This window comes from Lepidochelys kempii, chromosome 25 (assembly GCF_965140285.1).
Source record: "Lepidochelys kempii isolate rLepKem1 chromosome 25, rLepKem1.hap1, whole genome shotgun sequence".
NCBI lineage: Eukaryota > Metazoa > Chordata > Testudines > Cheloniidae > Lepidochelys > Lepidochelys kempii.
The window spans coordinates 18723510-18743306 of record NC_136404.1 but is presented as its reverse complement, the minus strand read 5'-3'; the positions used below and the strand labels follow the sequence as shown (position 1 = coordinate 18743306).

General features: G+C 48.1%; 2 protein-coding genes across 17 annotated transcripts in view; one reads left to right on the top strand and one right to left on the bottom strand.

Moving 5' to 3' along the window:
- Window positions 1-19797, top strand: part of SAXO5 (stabilizer of axonemal microtubules 5) — a 24313-nt gene extending 4516 nt beyond the window's left edge. For 2 of the 15 annotated variants that reach the window (XM_073324420.2, XM_073324419.2), the window contains exons 3-14: window positions 1506-1650; window positions 6505-6610; window positions 9145-9380; window positions 9700-9812; window positions 11437-11986; window positions 13147-13250; window positions 14340-14434; window positions 14563-14678; window positions 16494-16612; window positions 17130-17331; window positions 18887-18975; window positions 19537-19797. In XM_073324420.2, coding sequence (XP_073180521.1) covers window positions 11443-11986; window positions 13147-13250; window positions 14340-14434; window positions 14563-14678; window positions 16494-16612; window positions 17130-17331; window positions 18887-18975; window positions 19537-19725 — 1458 coding nt within the window. In that variant the 5' untranslated portion in view covers window positions 1506-1650; window positions 6505-6610; window positions 9145-9380; window positions 9700-9812; window positions 11437-11442 and the 3' untranslated portion in view covers window positions 19726-19797. Of the gene's footprint in view, window positions 1-3; window positions 1651-6504; window positions 6611-8343; window positions 8472-8597; window positions 9055-9144; window positions 9395-9699; window positions 9813-11436; window positions 11987-13146; window positions 13251-14339; window positions 14435-14562; window positions 14679-16493; window positions 16613-17129; window positions 17332-18886; window positions 18976-19536 lie in introns of those variants that run through there. The other 13 variants (XM_073324424.2, XM_073324423.2, XM_073324431.2 and 10 more) reach the window with 11 other exon arrangements.
- PEX11G (peroxisomal biogenesis factor 11 gamma) lies at window positions 1118-8476 on the bottom strand. 2 transcript variants are annotated; one of them, XM_073324437.2, is made up of 5 exons: window positions 8239-8476; window positions 7912-8100; window positions 6133-6311; window positions 3223-3273; window positions 1118-2412 (listed from the first exon to the last, which is right to left on the bottom strand). In XM_073324437.2, exons 1-5 carry the CDS (start codon window positions 8308-8310, stop codon window positions 2211-2213), a joined length of 693 nt encoding a protein of 230 aa, XP_073180538.1. In that variant the 5' UTR covers window positions 8311-8476; the 3' UTR covers window positions 1118-2210. The 2 variants fall into 2 exon arrangements, with proteins under 2 accessions (XP_073180538.1, XP_073180537.1); XM_073324436.2 differs by having other exon boundaries at window positions 7912-8475.

Genomic DNA, 19797 nt, shown 5'->3' with positions numbered 1-19797 from the left:
AGAGTTTAAGTCCAGAAAGAACCATTAGACAGCTCACCTAATCTGCTCTCCTGGATATTATAGCCCATTAATTTCACCTAGTTACCCTGTACTGAGCTGTAACTTGTTTGGCTAAATCATAACTTTCAGAAAGGCAGCCAGTGTTGATTTGAAGAGAACTAGAGCTGGAAAACCCACCTCTGCCCTTGGTAGCTTGTTCCAATGGTTAATCATGCTCACTGTTAAAAATTTGTTCCTTATTCCAATTTGTCTGGCCTCAGCTTCTAACCATTGGTTCTTGTTCTGACTTGCTCCACTAGAGACACTTTAGTGTCTGGTATTTTCTCCCAGTGAAATACTTAGACACTGTAATCAAGTCACCTCTCAATCCTCATTTTGATAAGCTAAACAAATTAAATTCTTTAAGTCTTTCTCTATAATTTTCTTGAGCATTTTCTCCAGAAAGCAGTCCATTCTGCGAGTATGACCTGCCTTCCTTTTTTGGAGATGCAGAACTTTGCATTGGGCTATATTAAAATGCATTTTGTGTGGCTAAGCCAAATTTACCAAGCGATCCAGCCAGATCACTCCATGTGACTGCCCTGTTCTCATCATTATTAATCAGTCTGCCAATCTTTGGGTCATCTGCAAATTTTGTCAGCAGTGATTTATCTTCATCTGGAAGTAAATATAACAACTGTTGAATAGCTTTGGGCTTAGCGCCAATCCCTGCTGTTTCCCACTAAAAACACCTCCAGTTGATGATGATTCCTCACTGACAACTACTCTGAGATCTGTCAGCCAGTTCTTAATACATTTAATGTGTGCTTTATTGATACTGTATGTTAATGTTCTACGTGGGAGATTAAGCACCTCTCGGAACAAGCAGGTGAGCAGCACAGCCCAAGCAATATATCTCCAAGACATCAGCATGGAGGCCATGAAAAAATCCCCTGTGATGGAAGGTTAGGTAAGGAACAGTCTGTGCCTGTCCTTGGGCAGGTTTAGCTAACACAGTACAGCTTCAGCCATAATATATTCTGCAGTTTCAGAGCAGCTTGGAACCAGCAAATGCCAGATAAGAAGAGTTTCTCTCTAGCTCTGAACAGTAATGATCAAATCCTCAGACTATGCTCTGTAGTGTTCACTTCCTTTATTACTGGCACTGCCAGAGAAATAATTGTAAATATGACCTTTGGTGCAAACTCTGATCTTAGCATTCAGTCAATTGATCCATTACAAGGATATGAAATATGTATTTAATTATTTTCTTAAGAAAGTTTGTTGATTGGGGTGGAGCCTGACAGAAGAGCACCCACTGGAGAACTCCGTAGCGTGGCTGATGTTCCAGGTGACAGCATCTGAAGGTACACTGGACTTGACCAGTACAGGCAAAAGGTTTTCATTGCTAACATAAAGGGCTACCTAAGATACTGATAACTAGCTCTTCACCATATCACATGTGGCCTGAACAATAGAGACTGCCATGAAAACAGACCCTTTAAACATCTGCTTCTGTTTTGTAGTGAGCAGCTCTGACCTGGGGGCCTAGGGCCAGGATATTTGACAGGAGAAACAACATCTCCATAGACCGAAGACAAGCAAAACCCACTTCAGATCAGATGTCCCTGGCTGTGGCTGCACTGGCCAAGGCAATCTGGAAACTGACAGGTACTTGGCATGTTCTTTTACAGCTCCTGGCATCTCTCAGGAATGCTTAAATAAGATCAGAGCAAGAGGATGAGTTTGTGGAGTACTCTCCTCTGAGTTTCACAAGTCATAATTGTGTCCATTTCCCCACCCCACAATGAGTTCCCAGACTTGTCTCATGTTCAAGACAACAAGGGAGGTGACATCCCCACCTTTTGGGGCTGTGGGGACAAAATGAAAGAAGTCACTTGCTGTCCCTGATTTAATTTCTCCCATCTTTTGGAAATCCTCAAAGTCAGTCTCTCTTAATGATGATCACCATTTCATTTGCCCTCCTATTACTGAGCATATCGATCAGAGCTGAGATCTCTCCCTATACAGAGGACACAGTTAAGATTCCTGCCCTGATGAGGAAGAGCTAAAAACACATTAACCCTAACTAATAACATTACAGAGACTTTCTGATCACATTCTAATTACATGCTGCACTGATCCGTAACTGGAAGCATTCATACTTTACCCACAAAAAACTTAGCCTCCTGAAGCTGACCCCATGGTTCACACAGTCCCAGAACCTGCCCCTACAGATGTTGGTAGACACCAATCAGGGAAGATATGGTCCCCATGAGACCCACTAGCCATGGAGGAAACTGTCCAGCCCAAAGAAATCCTGGAGGCAGCCAGTGGACAGCATTGGAGAGATCTGCCATACTGCTGAGGATGCTCAAGACTTCAGATTTCACTTGGGTGTCCATTTCCTTTTGACTCTGCTCCAAGGATTCACTGTGGGGAGAAAAAGGCAGAAATGTATCCATCCTCCAGTCTGCCACTAGGGACTCTGGCAGAGTCACATGGCTGAAATACGCATGATGTGTGCAGTGACTTTCAGAGAGGAAAAGTATCAGAACAAATGATTCAAGCATGGACAGGAGGATGTATTTACATCTGTAAATCTATCAGTGGCTATTCCTTGCACCATCTGCCCAATAGACTCAAAATTATTGCAACAAATCCTAGAAGTTCTCTGCTGAACAGCAGTTCAAATGGCCTGTTCTTTTCTCTGAAAATTCGACATCTGCTTGGAGTAGTATTCTCCTGCCTGTACCACTGAATCACAATGATATCCATTACCTCTCCCCCGCCTCACCTCTGGAAGGTGAACATCCTCTCTTTCATCGCAAAGACACCTGCTTTTGGTCCTATATCTTACTAACCTCAAAGGCATAGCATTACTTAACAGAGCATCAGATATGTCACAAGGGGATTAATTCCAGCTCATTTGGTATCTACAGCAATAGCTGTGCCCCTTCTCCTGATCCACATTTACATTTGGGAAGCCAGTGAGACCAGATAATAGAAGAAGGATTTAGGAAACACTAATGTGTATTGTGCAAAATTATAAAGTAGACACAGAGGCTGAGAAGCATCTTGTCAGGAAATGTTAACTGATCAATTATCAGTAACCAAGTTTCTGTGTATAGGCGTCGTCATTTGAGATTGATAAGTAATAATTAGTGTCACCTTGGGTGAGCTACATCAGGTAATAAGGAGTATGTGTTAAAATGACTATATTACATAGGACAGATATCATACCCAGTGCAATTTCTCAGCTTCCTTCTGAGCTGAAACAGAATTCTGAGAGACCTGAAAACAAGAGAGAGATGACAATAAGAGTCCAAGCTGTCTGTGACCAAGAGAGACTCCATCATCCGCTGAATGCTAAGGGTCCAGCTTAATAAGAACCACCAAATGTCAGCACTAGTCTTTGCCATGGGTAGAAGCATCCTTGTTATAACAAGTTTTATTGCCTACAGGCATGGAAAAGCACTGTTCTACAACCATGATAAGCTACAGGGGTTTAGCCTTGGGCTAGATCAAAAGCAACATGGAGCTCTCCCTCTCAAGAGCTCAATTTCTTTCTTGCCAGTCTGATCAAAACTAAATTCTAAGCTTGGTACAAATTTTTCTAGATTTACCTGAACTTTGGGCTTCTAAATAATGTAAGGAATATGGAATAAAAAGGCCAGGGACAATTAACTGTCCTTAGTGGAGATTTTTTTAAAATACCATCTATCATGCAGCAAAAACAATTGCTGGCGCCCTATCGGGGAGAGAAGGTTCTGATGTCCTTCATAGCTGTAACATTGCTTGCAGCTAATTTTCCAGAGGAAGTTTGTCTGAATCTGCCACCAAAGCTTCTACATGGAGCAAGCAGCTGGAGTAACATTCAAGCTACTCAATCTAGCTGAAGTAAAAAATGCCCTTTTAAAATCGTATGGATTAATGTAGCTCCCATCTTAGATCAGGGTTTACTGCTGGGTAAGTAATAGGGCTTCAGCCCCTAACTATAACTCAGAGAATTCTTCCTTCTCCATGTGGGAAGGAGAATAATGTGGAAAGTTTGATTTTACTAATGCATAAGAACATAATTACAGCCATACTATGTCAGATCAATGGGCCGTCTTGCCCAGTATTCTGTCCTTTGCCAGTGGCTTGGTGCTGGACACTCCAGGAGTGAATGGAAAAAGGCAATTTATCAAGTGATCCATCCCTGTCAGCCACGCCCATCTTCTAGCAGTCAGAGGTTTAGGGACACTCAGAGCATGGGGTTGTATCCCTGACCATCTTGGCTAATAGCCACTAATGGACCATACTCCATGATTTTATCTAATTATTTTTTGAACCTAGTTATACTTTTGGCCTTCACAGCATCCCCTGGCAACACATTCCACAGGTTGACTGTGCACTGCGTAGGCTCGCCAGCCCTCCAGGATTGTCCTGGAGTCTTCAGGAATTAAAGATTAATCTTTAATTAAAAATTGTCATGTGATGAAACTTCCAGGAATATGTCCAACCAAAATTGGCAACCCTAGCATTGCAGGAAGAAGTACTTCAGGCTGTTTGTTTTAAACCAGCAGCTTATTAATTTCACTGAAGGTGACCCTGTTTTGTGTGTTATGTGAAGCAGTAAATAACGCTTCCTTATTCACTTTTTCTACACCATTCATGATTTTATAGACCTCTATCATATCCTCCCTTTGTTGTCTCTTTTCCAAGCTGAACAGTCTGTCTTTTTAATCTCTTCTCATATGGAAGCTGTTCCTTCATCATTTCTGTTGCCCATCTCTGAACTTTTTCTAATTCTAATATATATTTTTGGAGATGAGGTGGCCAGATCTATATACAGTATTCAAGGTGAAGCCATACTATGGATTTATTAAGTGGCATTATGATATTTTCTGTCTTATTATCTATCCCTTTCCTAATGGTTCCTAACATTCTGTTAGTCTTTTTGACTGCTGCCACACATTAAAGCAGACGTTTTCAGAGAATTATCCACAATGACTCCAAGAACACTTTCTTAAGTGGTAACAGCAGAAAGTTAACACTTAATGTGAAGACTAGAGGATTCACTTACTGCAGCAAGAAAAAAGGAAATGGGGCAAAACTATCTTGAGATAATTTTATAGTAGAGTCCAATTCAGTTTACAATTGAATCATATTTACCAGCTAAACATCTGGCTAACAGAAGGGAGGGGCTCTAACTTCAGGGTTCCCATGTTTTCCCACTTGGCTTTATTTGCTTGTGTTGGAAACTGAACTATTTTTCCCATTTGCTGTTTCACTAGATGGGATAAACAATGTAACGAGGAAACAGCTCACATAAAGGTGCCCTACAAACTGGGTGGGGCTGGAAGGATGTGTGTCCTTTAGGTGTCAGAAAAAAAGAAAACCATCTGAAAGGGTTTGTACTGTCAGAAGAAGACGACGAAGAAGAAGAGATGCATTTCTGGTTATGTTTTTACTTTGGAAACAGCAGATGTGCGAGCTCAGTCTTCCTCAAAATAGCATATACAAGAACTGAATCTCTAGTGTAAAATAGAAGGTGAAGAAAACTTAAAATCTTCCAGGCCTCCACTCATATGGCAGTCAAAAAAAAGTGCATCAGTCCCATCTCCTTCCCACCATACTTTTGCGGGCCCCTTTTTAAGGCAGAACTTTAGCTCAGACTGGGAAATTTTTATTTGCCTCTTCCCCTACATCAAGGAATACATTGAGAGGTGAGGAAGACATTTATTTTTTCATCCTAGTGGGTGGCTCAGGAGACTGTCTCTGGACTAGAAAAGTCTCATGATTAGTTAGCAAGATGGTAATAGTCACCACTAAAAATTTACCAATACCCTACAGGCTAGGAGGATTTCTAGCACTAAATTTTAGGATCACTCAGAATCCTCTTAGTTTCCAGAGTGTCTGTTACAAATAGCACAGCTTCCTTCTGAAGATGGATGCCAAGGCTTCTGATTCTGAGGAGTTAAAACTTCAGAAGAGTAACAACAAGGTTAGTAGATAATCCAAAACCACAGTGTTACCATTGCCCAGCCCCCAGGAACAGCCAGAGCCCCTCCTAAGATCTGTGGCCAGTAAGCCTTTCTGCTAGGCTCCAGAAGTGGAGATAGCGTTCCCCCTCATACCCTTTTAAGAGCTGCATCTAGTGAACATTACCGTACAATGCCCAGGACTAGGGAGAGCCCCCAGAAAGCTGTGCTTAATGTCCACCACTTGTGTGAGTTTGTGCGAATAACATCAGCATCGGCAGCCCATGCTACGTGCTCACAGGGGTAGTAGAGCTGATCAGCCAGGTTACTGAGGACAGAGAGCCAGCGGACAATGGCATCTTCTTCCTGTAGCACAGAGACAGGCAAGAACTTAATAGTGGCTGCTTTCTTAACACCACAGGTTAGTCTGTACACTGCACCTTGCAGCAGCATGGCTAATCCAGCTTCCTTGCAGCCCTAAGAACAAGCTTAGCTTCTTTCTGAGAACAGAGAATGAAAACAAGGCACATCACTAACATATCCTGTATTTTATATCCAGCATACGGCAATGAACTTGCAGTTTCTCATGAATATCCATCAAGCAGGGACTCTCAGCTGAGCCAGCAAGGGACATCTCTGCAGGAATCTCCACAAAAGCCAGCAAGGTTTTTGCTCTCACCCTATTTTGTTGTTTAAAAAAATACATTTCATGATGATGAAAAGTGAGGGAGCGAGAGCCCTGGAGGCTGCCATTCTGTTATTATTTATATTATGGAGCCCACAGTGCTAGGCACTGTACAGACAAAAGAAAAGTATGGACTTTGCCCCAAGGAACTTACAGTCTAAGAATATGAAAAAGAGACAATGGATAGAGACAGAAGTGGAGTAAAAGGAAATAATGAGACGCTATTGGTCAATATGATAGACTGTGGTCTCAGCACACCAGTGATCTAACTGCTGTCAAGTTTTTTGTAGGCATCGTGTCAGAGAAGAGTTTTAAGGGGAGATTTGAAGGTGGAGAATGAGGTAGCTTTAAGTTTACAGAGAGTTTCTTCCATGTGAGGGGCAACATGGGAGAAAACAGGAAGGTGTTTGTTTGAAAATGTAACAAGTGGGTGAGGAAGGCTGGCATTATAAGCCAACGGGAGGTAGAAGTCAACCTTTTGCTACTGAGAGATGATGGGTAGGGTAGAGATAGGCCTTGGAAGTGAAGGCTGGATTGGAACCAGAGACCTCCACAGCCCTTTAACAATCCCCTCAGGCAGCTAGGCCAGGGACCCACACTTCTGAAGTTGCTTGCACTTCTATAGCAGTTACAGGAGAAGCCTGTATTTGTCTTAAAATACAAAGAACGGTGAAGTTTATCAATACCATTTCTTGGAATGTGCTTAGTCCAAAATACATTTTAGTGAACAGAGTAGTTTGCAAGTTTGAGAAAGTGAGCCTAAGGACTAGCCTGTCTGTAACATTCACTTTGAAACTCCACTGTATCTTAGCACAGCCATGGAAAACTGTAAAGATTTCTTAGCAGGTGAGCTGCCAAGGGCAACAGGGCTCATGTCTTGCTGGGCGGTTGTACAGCACTTGGTGCACAGGGTCTGTTCCCAGTGGGGGACACCACAATTCAAATAAAGAATAGGAATGCTTCAGAGGAACATGTGGTAGCTGAGGCCTCTGAGCACCGGAGAGGTCATTAGACCTTAGCTAATGCTGCACAGCAGGCCCAAGCCTACACGGGGACCAGCTGTCTAGGTATCATCTGGCCTCCGGCCCCCGCAGGCGCCTCCTCCTCAGTCAGCAGCGCGGGGAGAGGGCAGCATTTTGCAGGATTGGGCCCTTGGATGTCGCGCTGCGCAGGGCCCTCGGTCTCCCACAGCACAGAGCGCCCGGCCTGTCCCTGATCCCAGGGGAGAAGGGGGGCAGGGACCCCCCTCGCCCATGCCTGGGGCAGAAAGGGGCTGGTTACCTTGGCACCCAGCCCGTACTGGCGGCTGTAGGCGAGCATGGCGAGATCATCGAAGAGGCGCAGCACCGTCCGGCAGTGGCTCAGCTGGGCTGACACAGCCAGGAGCCTCCTGCCCGTCTCCGACTCCGTGGGGCTTTTCCGGGCCAGGACCCCCCCGGCCAGCTGGCAGCCATAGCACAGGGTCCGGATCTGGGGGGGAAGGGGGGTTAGAGAGCGCAGCCCCGGTACGGCCAGTGTGTGGTGTGCCCACGTCTCCCCTCGGTAACCCGACCGCCCCCCCGTAAACCCTGCCGGCCCGGTGAGCGGGGCCCGGACCCCGCCACGCACCACTCGGTCGCGGCCGCGGTACGACTCCAGCGCCGAGACCAGGCTGCCGAGCGGGTCCGCAGCTGCCGCCATGGCAACACTTCCGGGTTACTAGCCGCCACGGGGCCGTACGTTAGCAGCGTGATGACGTTTGGGCGCCCCGCGGGCAACACTCTAGCGCTCCGGGCGCCCCGGGATGGCGCGGAGCCTGCTGGGGGATCGCTGTCGCTATGGCGACCGTGCCCCGTCCCTGTGTGCGATGGGGCGGGCTCTGTCTCTGGCTAGGCCGCAGCTCCCCTGCCAGGAGCGCCTGGGAGGCAGCTGGGAATGGCCGGGGCCTGGCCCGCGGGCGGGGCCTGGCCCGCGGGCTGTGGGTCCCCTCAGCAGGCGGGTGGTGCGAGTTCCCCGGCGCCTCGCGGCACCAGCCCCTGTGGTGGATCCGCTCGAGCGCCCCGAGCTGTTACCAGCTTCCCGGTGCTGCTGGTGCCGCCGGCCTGTCTCAAGGGCGCTCGCTCCCCCCTTCGTCAGGCGGGGTCTTGTTCACAGCCGGGGGGCAGGCGGCGTGGGCCGCTGTGCTCGCTGCAGCCCCAGGGCAGAGCGAAGTCCTTCCCGGCCGGCCGCAGTGCCAGCTTTGCCAGCCTACATCCTGCGAAGGAGCGACCATCCTTCCTCGGTGTTACTGCCGAGACTGGCTGGCAGCGCCCTTGCATGGGCAGCGGCCCTGGTGGCTGAGGATTTGTCCTCCTGTTGACCTGGGCCTGAAAGTCTCCATATCCTTTTCCCAGTCTGTGAAGAACCGGGAGAGTGAGACATGAACTAGCAACTTCTTGAGAGCGTGTGAGAAACCGCTAGGTTGTGTACATGTGATGTGTGGTGCTTCTACTCTGAGCTGACCTCATATCCCCTTCTCCCCCATTACTCTTTCAGCCCCGGCCAGCCGAGGGAGCAGAGCGACCAAACTCTCGTTCACAAGTTGCACGTTCCGTTCCAAGAAAAGGAGTACTTGTGCATCCGATGAAGTGAGCTGTAGCTCACGAAAGCTTATGCTCTAATAAATTGGTTAGTCTCTAAGCAGACTAACACGGCTGTTACTCTGAAACGTTCCGTTCCGTGTCTGTTCTGCGTGTGCCTCCTGCTCCCAGCTTTGCTGAGTCCGGCCTCAGGTTTGCGAATGAGGGTATGGTAGCTTTGCTCCCTGGGCTGGGATAGAGGGTTGTTGACTGGCTGATTTACCTGTGATGTCACAATCCCACGATGTCGCCACCCAGCCACGAGCTGTTGTGGGGCAGCAGACGGGGTTTGATGGGGACGGTAGTGATCTTGCCCATGCTGGGCTTAGGCACTGCTGCTTCTCTGAAATCTTGTGTCACTAGCACCTGTAACTTACCCTCTCATGTGCATGCTCTCCTTCCCTTTAGCTCTCTTGCTGCCCAGTAATTTATCTGTTTCTTGTTCTCACTTTCTCCATATTTGTTACTCCAGACATCATCTTCCTCACCTCTCCATTGCTGAGATTCCATTATGACATGATGATTTTATGATAACATCACAGGACACTGAAAATTCTAAAGTTGATTGTTTAGCTTTGGGTGGAGGTGAGTTACAGTCGACTTGTCTCAGGGGCAATGAATGGATGAGGGGTACCCTTTGAGGGCTCAAAGGAAGAGAAACATTGATTAGCATTATTGTGTGAGGCCTCAGTTCTGTTGTCAGATGCTAGTTAGTGTGTGAACTCCTGCTGAGCCAGCTCCTTTTTTAGGATTTGCCCCATTGGCTGTTACTCACTGGGTTTAGGTTGTCTTCAGTTCTCCTTTTCTAAATCTAAATAATTCCTTTTCTTGTCTGGTGTCTTGTGTTTGATGCGTCTGGCCAATTTATGGCTATTTAGGTTATAAATTCTTGGGCCTGTTGTTTCATTGTAAGTGTGTACCAGCACAATGATGGCTGATTGGGGTGCAAGGAATAATAATAATACATTGATCAAAGTCAGTCACCTTAGATAATTTAATCGCTTAATGTTTATAGGAAAGACCATCTCTGATACACATGCAGCTGTTTATTAAACACACTTAAATGCTTTGCATTAATTTGGACCATTGAGGTGCAAAGCCAGCCCACTGCGGTGTGCTCTGGGCTAGTGTCCATAGACGCCTACTGGCATGGGGCTCTACCCAAACTCATGATTTATGTGCATGGCCATTTATATAAGAGAACCCATTCAGGCTTTCCTGTCAGATATGGGAAGTGCCTCTCCCAGCCAAGACCAGTTTAGCACCACTCCTTTGACCAGCTTGGCCATGGGAAGTGAGTCCCAGCTGAGACTAGGACAGTGTGGCTCTTACTCACTCAGCCAGAGGGGAAGCGACTCCCAGCCCAGCTTAGCTCAGCCTGGGTCCTATTGATTTGCTTTTGGGGCAGGCAGCTTTTGGTTCATGCTATAAAACTGCTATCTGAACTACTCGAGGCCCAGTTTGAGTCTCAGCTGGGGTAATAGGCACTGACTATACACATGGCACATCCAATCCTGTATGAGGGAGATTGGCTAATGTCCCTCTAGCATCTGACCCCATTTGGCCATGTTTTAAAATATTGCCCTTTTGGTTCCAAATCCAATAATTCTGTTAGAAATATCCTAGAGCCTGGCACGGGGTGATTAGCAAGTGGTCCAAAAGGCCAACTTCCTGCATGCTAAACTCCCATAAATCCCTGAGATTCTGTGGCCCAGATTCTTCCCAGTAGTAACCCTTCAATGTGTATGGATTGACAGCAGAGATGAATTTGTATCTGAGGCAGGACAAAGTCCCAGTTGCTTCTGGGCAGCCCTTATCATGGCGGCATCTAGGGCAGGGGTTCTCAGACTGGGGGTTAAAAAGTGTTTTTAATTTATAAGGGGAGTTGCACACAGAGGCTTGCTATGTGAAAAGGGTCTCTAGTACAAAAGTTTGAGAACCACTGATCTAGGGGGACAGCAGGACAGCTCCATGGGAGGATGTACCTGCAGTTCTGGGATTGTTGGGAGCTCATTTCATTGTAGTGAGTGCAAATGTGTGCAATTCACAGGTGGCTGCTTCTGGGCCTTAATTGGACATCTTGTAAGGAACAGTCAGAGAATAAAGATCCTTATCTCCTGTTCCTCCTTATCTCTTGGAGCCTCTTGCTTTAGGAAGGGACCAAAGCAGCAATGCACCTGAGTCTGATATTATGTCTCTTCCTTTACAGGGGAAAATGGCAGCCACTGGCCAGTCGTTAATCCCAGCCCCGCTCACAGGGATTCCCTTCCTAAAGGCCTCACATTTTCAGATAGGGTTTGACCACAGACCACAGGGAAACGTTGTTGAATCTCCTTTCCGCACTGATTTCCCTCCTTTATGGGGCAGTTACAAACCAGACCCAATTCTGCTTCCAAACTCCAAGGATGTTTTGAATCAGGATATGGATAAAGCCAAGGAAACCTGGTCAGAAACCCACCTGGCATTTCCAGTGAGATCCCTGGAACCAAAGCCCAAAGTCTGTCCACCAGAATCTCACCTCCGAATGCATGCAGATTCCCAGACCAAAATTTTCACCTCAGCTGCAAGGGAGAGCTACCCCTGGCCAGACGTGATTCTGCAGAGACCAGCCTCCACCAGAGCTGATTACAGTAAGGAGGAAGATCATTTTCCTTGTGGAGACAAAGATAAACTAAAGTTCCTGCCTTCTGTCTATCATTTTTCATACCCAGCATATGAGATACTCGAGCCCATTGCCAAAGCGCCATGTGTACATCTGGGTGAGTTGTTTTGGGCTCTCTCTGTCGGGCTGTGGCCTCACAATTCTCAGGGCAGGTGGCATTCACGGGCACTGGGGTTTTCATTGGCTTGGTTTAGGTTCCCATTACAGCCAGTTTAAGTCTGTGTTTGCTGTAGTGAGTGGAGTCCATCATCAAAGTGCTGACTTTTAGGATCTAGAAATATTTAAATATCACTGGTTTCCCTTTTATATTTTCATGTGTGAATTTGATGCTCATGATAGTGAGAGGCTTATAGCAGTGGCTGGCGGTACACATGATACAAGTTTTCACTATGCAGCTCTGCCAGTGGACCTTCCTCTTTACCTGCAGCACCCTCTGATATGCTAGTCTTGGCCCCTGCTCCATAGCTTGGCTGGTGTACGCAATCCTGCCTTGCAGCAGTCCCAATATCCCTGGTTTCTGTTACAGTCCGCACTTCTCTTTAGCATAGGCTGCCAGCTGTGCAAAACTGTGGCGGTTTTGTGTGGTGTGTGTGTCAGTAGACCCCATCTGTGCACCTTAGTGACCTAGTGCAGAATTTGGACCCAGACCTCCAGAGTTGAAAGGCTAGTGAATGCATTTACTTGCCATGCCAGCCAGGGACCTCATCACACTAGACAATTACAGGAGAGCCAAGATGCAATATTGTTAAAGAAGTCAGTTCCCACTCACAAAGCCTATGCTTAAGGGCTTTGCTGAACTGGGGCCTCAGTTCCAGAGTCGTAGGGCCAGAGGAATTTGCTCCTTCAGTGGTGGTCTGTTTGCTTTTCAGCCAGGAGAGAGTGATCTTTGATCTGTGGAAAAGGCCACTTTGTGCCCTTGCTATCAGATCCTGATTTCTTAGCTCTGGATATTTGCCCAACCTGAGAGCCATCATGGTCTCCTAAACCCAGTGACTGGGGGATGGGCAGCACAAAATCTGTTTGTTCTAGGCAGACAGCGCCCCAGGCTGAAGGGTTGTCAGGGATGAAGTAGCCAAGGCTGAATAGCCTTTTCCTTTAGTTTTAGTGGGTAGGTACTCCGGGTCAGTGTGAGACTGGGCAGAGAGCAGCTGCCTTGGAACCCTACTTCCCATGTCAGTTTCTGATACTTCCTAAGAACTGTAATTGAGAACTGCAAAGGAGTAACTCAGATCATTCCCTCCCTGTGTTGTTTGGCAGGAGGAATTCCCACAATTAAAGGTGATAGATGCTCCTACTTTGGCACGTCTTATCAAGCACAGTTTGAGGGTGGCTGGATCCCTCCTGTGAAGACCTGTGGAAAGGTAACATCATAGTCCTACAAATTCAGCCATGCTGCTTCCAATTCATATTATGATGGGACTAAGTCTTCTGAAACACTGCTGCCCACTCAGGCAGCCTGATGGGAGTGGAGCCTAGTGGTTAGCTATGGGGAGGGGAGCATAGGAATTGTCAGTCCTGTGGTCTTGTCTCTGAACACCTGCTTCAGAAGAAGGTGCAGGTTACTCTGTAATGACCTATCTATAAGGGAAGCTGTTTTCTAACATCATCAGCTGGTGGTTGGCTTGTGCCCTGAAGCAGGAGGATCTGTAGCTCGTGTACATGTTTTATCCAATTTGTAATGCTGGCTGTTCTCATTGTCCATATAAATATCCAGTCCTTGCTTGGCCCCTTCCAAGCCCTTGGCCTCAGTATCTGTGGCAGTGAATATCATGAATCTTGACTGGGTGTCACAACTGCCAGGTTCTAATCCCAGCTCTGACTTGCTGTGAGACTGTTGGCAAATGTGGGTGCATAGTTGGGTATCTAAATCCATATTCAGATGCCAAAGTAAGTGGCCTTATTCTCTGAGGTCCTTGGCACCAGTGGTCCCCATTCCCTTCAGTGGGAGATGTGGGTGCTCAGGCCAGACATCTATGGCTTTAGATGCTCAATTTTGAAAATTTTGGCCAATGTCTCCACTTTACAGGGGTGTTGTGAGGATTAATTAAGGTTTTAGACCCTTTGAGTCTATGTGCTAAGGTGCTATGAGTGCAAAGAATTATGACATCTCTGTGTTCATCTAGACTCTGCTAGTCAGAACTATCCCAATCTGTGCACCCCACCTAGAGATTCACACTTGGATTTCCAATAAAACACCTGTTGATCCATGGAGTGGCCTATCCAGCAGCATTGTTAGCTTTCCAGAATGAAGGACTAGTCTCTTGGAACTGGGAGCTCCAGAAGGCAATGAAGGGGTGATGTGTGCCCTTGATCCTCATGGCTTCTGCACCACAGAATGGAGTATGTGCTGGGGAAGCCTGGGTGTTTGTGGAGACAGTCAGCAAAGTCCTTATTTCCCCTGTAATTAGCTGGTTAGCAGACAGCATCACTCAGAGGTGGTTTCTCTGTAGAGCAAGTCTTCCATTGTGTTTGGAGACCCCAGGAGCAGTGTCAGCACCAGCGAGGAGAAACATGCCTACACTCTCCAGGACACGAGGAACCACAGGTAGCCAAGAAGTACATCTGATGGGCTGTTGCTGCCCCAGGCTCTGTGGTGCTCACTAAAGGCAAGTTGTCTTTGAGCACTTCTCTCATAGCTCACTACCTTATCTCAGCAACTCTTATGCCTTGCAGAGTCTATAACAAAGAATGTGCTGCCTTCCAAATACACAAGACAAACATCACGCCAGGGGATGGTTGCACCAGATTCTTTACTGTGACATTGGAGTCGTTCCCACAGCGGGAGCTAGGTATGGAGGGACAGTGACCTGACACAGCGAGAGATCACATACATAGTACTGTTTTGCCTTCCTATTGGCTGGAGAATGTACTCCTGGGGGAATTCTGTGTCACTAAGTGCGTGCATAATTCATGTGTTGCACATATTTTCAATGTTTTAATAAATGGAAGAGGCTAGGGGTCAGCCGGGTCTTCATGGGTCTCCCTAACAATCCCTTCCACTGCCTCCTCCCCCCCAGAAAAACCCTGTTCAATACTTTTCCCACCCATACCCAAAACCCCTCCAAGTTCACACCTAGGCTCCTTCCCAGCAATTACTTCCCTCACCCACAGCTCCTCCGTTATCCCTGACTCCACCAAGCCTTTGCACTGCTTCTGAGGGGTGCAGGAAATGTGGTTTTGTATTGTAGTTAAATGATTACTCAGAGTTCTGTATTAATATGCCTAGTATTTGTCAAAAAAACATTTCCTGAATCTGTTTTGTTGTCTGTATTGTTACAGACATACTTGCTGACAGGTATTTTGAAATAAATTACCAAAATAATTGAAACTGGTATGATTATATTGTGTTATTTTGACAAATAAAATATACAACATTTTAAAATATTGTGCGTAGAATTTTATTTTTTTGGTGCAGAATTCCCCCAGGGGTAAGAGTAGCATTTACAACTGACCTTTCCTGTCCCATGTTCCCTGCTCGCACTGTTTTCTACTTTCTGTAGATATTCCCACCGATTTCAAGGGGCAGACAGATGTGTGCTTTGAGCACCACACCTGTTAATTTCCTTGGCTTGACTCTTCCTCTAGTGCGTAGGCTGGGGAAGTTTGGTCTCCCTGTTACTAGCATGCTGTGAGATCTCACTGTTATTGCGCCTACTGGGCTAGTGCAAAACTTGGGTGACTTTGTTTTTGCCAAACCTAAGGCACTGCTTGGGGGATCAAATCTGGGGCCAGTTTCATCCAAAATTCCATTGTGCTCAGATAAATTTCTCCCCCATTGCTAAGTCTCAGAGACCATGCTGGGCCAGATAAATGTCTGATGTAAGTAGATGTAAATCAGTTGGCTTCAGCGGGGGTGACACTTGCTTACACCAGTTCTGCATTTGCCCATAGTTAGTGAAGATATAGTCTCCATGTGGATATCTGTCCTGTTCCCACCCCAGTGTTATTCCCATCCTTGCTTTGTCCCAGAGGCAGCAGAACCTGTGTCCAGAAAACTCGGCTGCCAGCATTCTGCCTCAGCTCAGACATAACTGGGAGCCACAGCTACTCAACCCTGTATCCGACCCCTTAGTGTTTGTGTTACAGTAGCAACAAGAGGCCCTAACGAGGGCCACGTGTCCCATTGCTGCACACGCACATAGCAGGAGACAGTCTCTGTCCTGAAGAGCTCAGAGGGGCGGGAGAAAGAAAGGATTATTGTTCCCATTTTACCAACAGGGGACTGAGACTCAGAGAAACTAAGGCGTAGATTGTCAGGAGCTCAGCTCCTACTTAGGCACCAAAATCAGTGGCCAGATCTTCAAAAATGCTCAGCACCCAGCATCTCTGACTGGGAACGGTGAAGAGCCCCCACCTAAGCTCAGGACCCTTCATGACTTGCCCAACACAGGGAGCTGTAGCGGAACTGGGAAATGAACCTAAATCTCTTGCCCCTCTCCCCTCCCCCCCCCAGTGCCTTAACCACAAGACCAGCCTTTCTCCACGTGCTGTAGACGCAGCTGGAAGGGCTCTTCCAGCTGGCCATCCCACCTGGGAATGCTGCGGTAGCTACAACCTGTTCAGAATTGGGAACACTGACAGGATTCGCTTCTTGCCTTTACCAGCGCCCATGAAAGTTACGTGTCTAAGCAAACCGACTTCATCGATCCCCAAAGGCGACGAAAACCTTGAGAGGGGTCGGGAGCGTGCGACCACCACCACTAGCCGATTCTTCCACACCCAGGTCTGTGCCCTGCTTTCACCTTTCAGAAGCTGCTATCACAGAGCAGCGCTGTGTTCTAAAGATCACTGAGTGTGTCACAGGATCAGAGCTGCCTCCTGCTGCAGGCGGGGGTCTCTAAAGGACACTGTGTCCTTGCTCATTCGTAACATTCATGCACGGCCAGTCTCCTGTCCCAGTCTTTGACCACATACCCTGGGAGGCCTGGCTCCTGGTCCGACTGCCACAGTGCACCCTTCGCCAGGGCTTGCAGAGAACCTCCAGACACAGGCTCGCAGCCTCAGAGAGGCTTGCAGCCTCTAAAGGCCATCTGGCAAGAATCTTGGGATCATTGGGGGCATCATTCCTAGGCAGAAGCAATGCAGGATGCCAGAGAAATACACAGCATCCTGCAGCTACCAATGGGGACCTGGGCCCTCTTTGTGTTGTCTGAGTGGGCTGCTCACACTTACGGCTGGAAGCTGAATGGAGCATTTGGCTACAGCACCTGCCCATTAACTTCTGCTCTTGTTTACTCCAGCTTGACCTGGGGGAACATCCACCTCAGCCAGATGTGCCACCGTGGAGACAACAAAGCAAAGTGCCCCTGGGTGACAAACATTTAAACGCCTGTTTCTTCAGCACGACGCAACACTCGGACTATCAGCCGCCACCCGAAAGCCAGAGGGAGACGTCCAGCAGCAAGAGCCACCATGAGAGCCACATGCCCTTTAATTATCCCAGTAAGGCAAAGTCCCTCCGATCCTAGCGCAGCTCCACAGCCGAGGCTCCCAACCCTGGGACACATCCCAGGAGCAGCTTCAGGCTGCTGTGCTGGGTGCTCTCGGCTGCTCCTTTGCGTGGGATCCTGGTGCTCTGCCCCTGCTAGTCACTCTGCCTGCAGCGGGGTGAGCTGGGTATTGAAGTGATGGGTGTGTTGGGATGGGAGGCTGCAGGCATTTGCTGCACTGGGATGGGGGTTGTGTTTGTCTACAAGAATGGGACAGTGACCCCCAAAAGCCAGGCAGGGAACTTGTGCTCAGCACAGCACCTGGCAGTGCTGGTCAGCACTCCCAGGGGCTGGCAGGTAGATGTTAATCTGGAAGGCTGGTCACCCTCCCAGAGGGGCAGTGTCAAAGTGCTCAGCGACCAGAAACATGCCACCTGTGTGAGCCTCAGGGTTGCACTGCCATCTTGTGGGTGGCTTGTAGCATATGCTGTTGGACACTGGAGCCAGACACTCGCTCTTCTCTTCCTCTTGCTGGAATTTCCTCAGCTGACTTCCAGAAGCAAAGGCCTTATCTCGCTGGGTTGGAAGAGGTAGTGGAGTGTTTGAATTATAAGCTTTGCTTGTGCAGCCCCAGGCAGGGATTTATATTGGGCTTTGTGTGGAAGAGGCTAAAAAGATCCCCTCTCATCTCTTGGTTCTTTGCTCTGGAATCTCATTTACTCCTTGGTGGTGGGGGAGCAGGGTATCTCTCCATTCCTTTTTGTTTGCATTATTACTGACTGAATGTATGCTGCAGCGAGCAGGAGTGTGACCACCACCCGAGCACCCCCTCGTGGTCCAGGGTGCTGCTGCAGTGCCCTGCTTTTGTTTCCCCCTCTTCAGGGCACCTTCAGTGGCAGTCCACACATTCCTGCTCAATCAGTGCCCTTCTCGGGGTCTGGGTTTTTATTAAATGAATAAAGTTTCCAAAAGCAAACACACAAAGAAACAACCATCCAGTCTTACACTGTGAGTTCCACAGGTTAGTTATGCATTGGGTGAGGAAAAATCCTCCTTTGATCATTCTTAAACTTGTTGCCCTTTGTGTCCACCTGTATGGGACAGGGTGAAAAGTGACCAATCTGCCTTCTCCGTGCCATTCATGATTCTGTATATTGCTGTCATGTCCTCTCATGCACCTCCTCTAAAATAAACAGTCAGTCTTCAACATTTTCCTTTACAGAGAATTTTTTCCAGAACTCTTATCATTCTCCTCCCCGTCTCTGAACTCCCTCTAATCCTCTTGTGCCCTCTGAGCTGGGGTGACCAGTCCTGCACGCAGCATTCCAGATGAGGTGGCACCATTTATGTACAGAATGGCATTACAGTGTTTTCCATATCGTTCTTCATCCCATTCCTTATGCACTGTGGCAGTTTTTCTGCCTGCAGCTGTGCCTGGGGCTGCCAATTGTGAGGCCTGTGTCTCTTCTCTCAGTCAGTGCAGACCCCAGACAGGTCTGTGATTGAGCCACACTGTCTGTTGCCTGCTCATTTCATGCCTTGACTTTGCTCTTTATTCCATTTGTGAGCAGGTAAAGGAACTGTCACGACCACGCAAGCTATGCTCGTCCCACACAGACAGCAGGCGCTCCGGCCCTCAGAAGAGTCACTGCAGCAGGTACGGCAATAACTGGTGTATGTGGCCAGGTTCAGGACAAAGGCCTAGTGAGACGGATAGCTGAGCAAGTCTTCATGCCACCCAGCAGCTGGGAGGGGAAAGGACACTGCAAGTGTACCTCGCAAGTAGGCCTCTCTGGAGGGAGCAGGGAAGGGTCGGGGGCTGCCCACCTCTGAACTTGGCCCAGTTAGTAGCCCAGTACACAATGTGTTGCCCCCCAGTGGGCCTGTTTAGATACCGAAGGCTGTCCAGCGAACAGACTGGCAGTGAAAGGGTGTGGGCATTATTGGGTGAGGCCAGAACCACCCCAGCTGCCATGGGGATCTGTCTCTTCCCTTCTCAGCAGGAAAGCCTCTGCTTTTCTCCTAGAGGGCACTCAGGGTCAGAGCAAGCGAGGGGGCAGGCAGCTCAGAGCTGCTGGCTTGCATAAACTTGAATCCTGCTCCCTACAGGCTAGTGCTCAGCAGCCAGGGAGCTGAGCAGTGGGTTGACTTCTAGGGGCTGTGAGGTTAACGACTGAATCCCCACCACCGCCACCAATGGCCTTTCCTGTCTCCCCAGATTAAATACTCTCACCTGGTCCCGCCATGGCAGGGCCAGCGCTTCTTCGGGACTGAGCATCAGGATGAGTTCACCCCCAAGTACAGCGGCCCTGTGACTATCTGCGGGGGGAACTTCCAAGTGAGCAGCATCCCCCTGGGCACCCTGAAGAAGTACAACCCCCAGCGGCGGATGGTCTTTGCAACATAACGTGCCCCCTTCCTGTGGTGGCTCTCAATGCCACCCGTTAGGGGCTGCCAGCAAATAAACACCGGTACCTGG

Excerpts from the sequence above, each read along its gene's own strand:
- PEX11G (XM_073324436.2), bottom strand. The coding sequence starts at position 8,310 with ATGGCGGCAGCTGCGGACCCGCTCGGCAGCCTGGTCTCGGCGCTGGAG. Across the intron at positions 6,312-7,911 it reads AGTACGGGCTGGGTGCCAAG|GAAGAAGATGCCATTGTCCG; the intron begins GTAACCAGCCCC and ends TCTGTGCTACAG. Across the intron at positions 2,413-3,222 it reads AAGCTGAGAAATTGCACTGG|TGAATCCTTGGAGCAGAGTC; the intron begins GTATGATATCTG and ends TTCTCCCCACAG.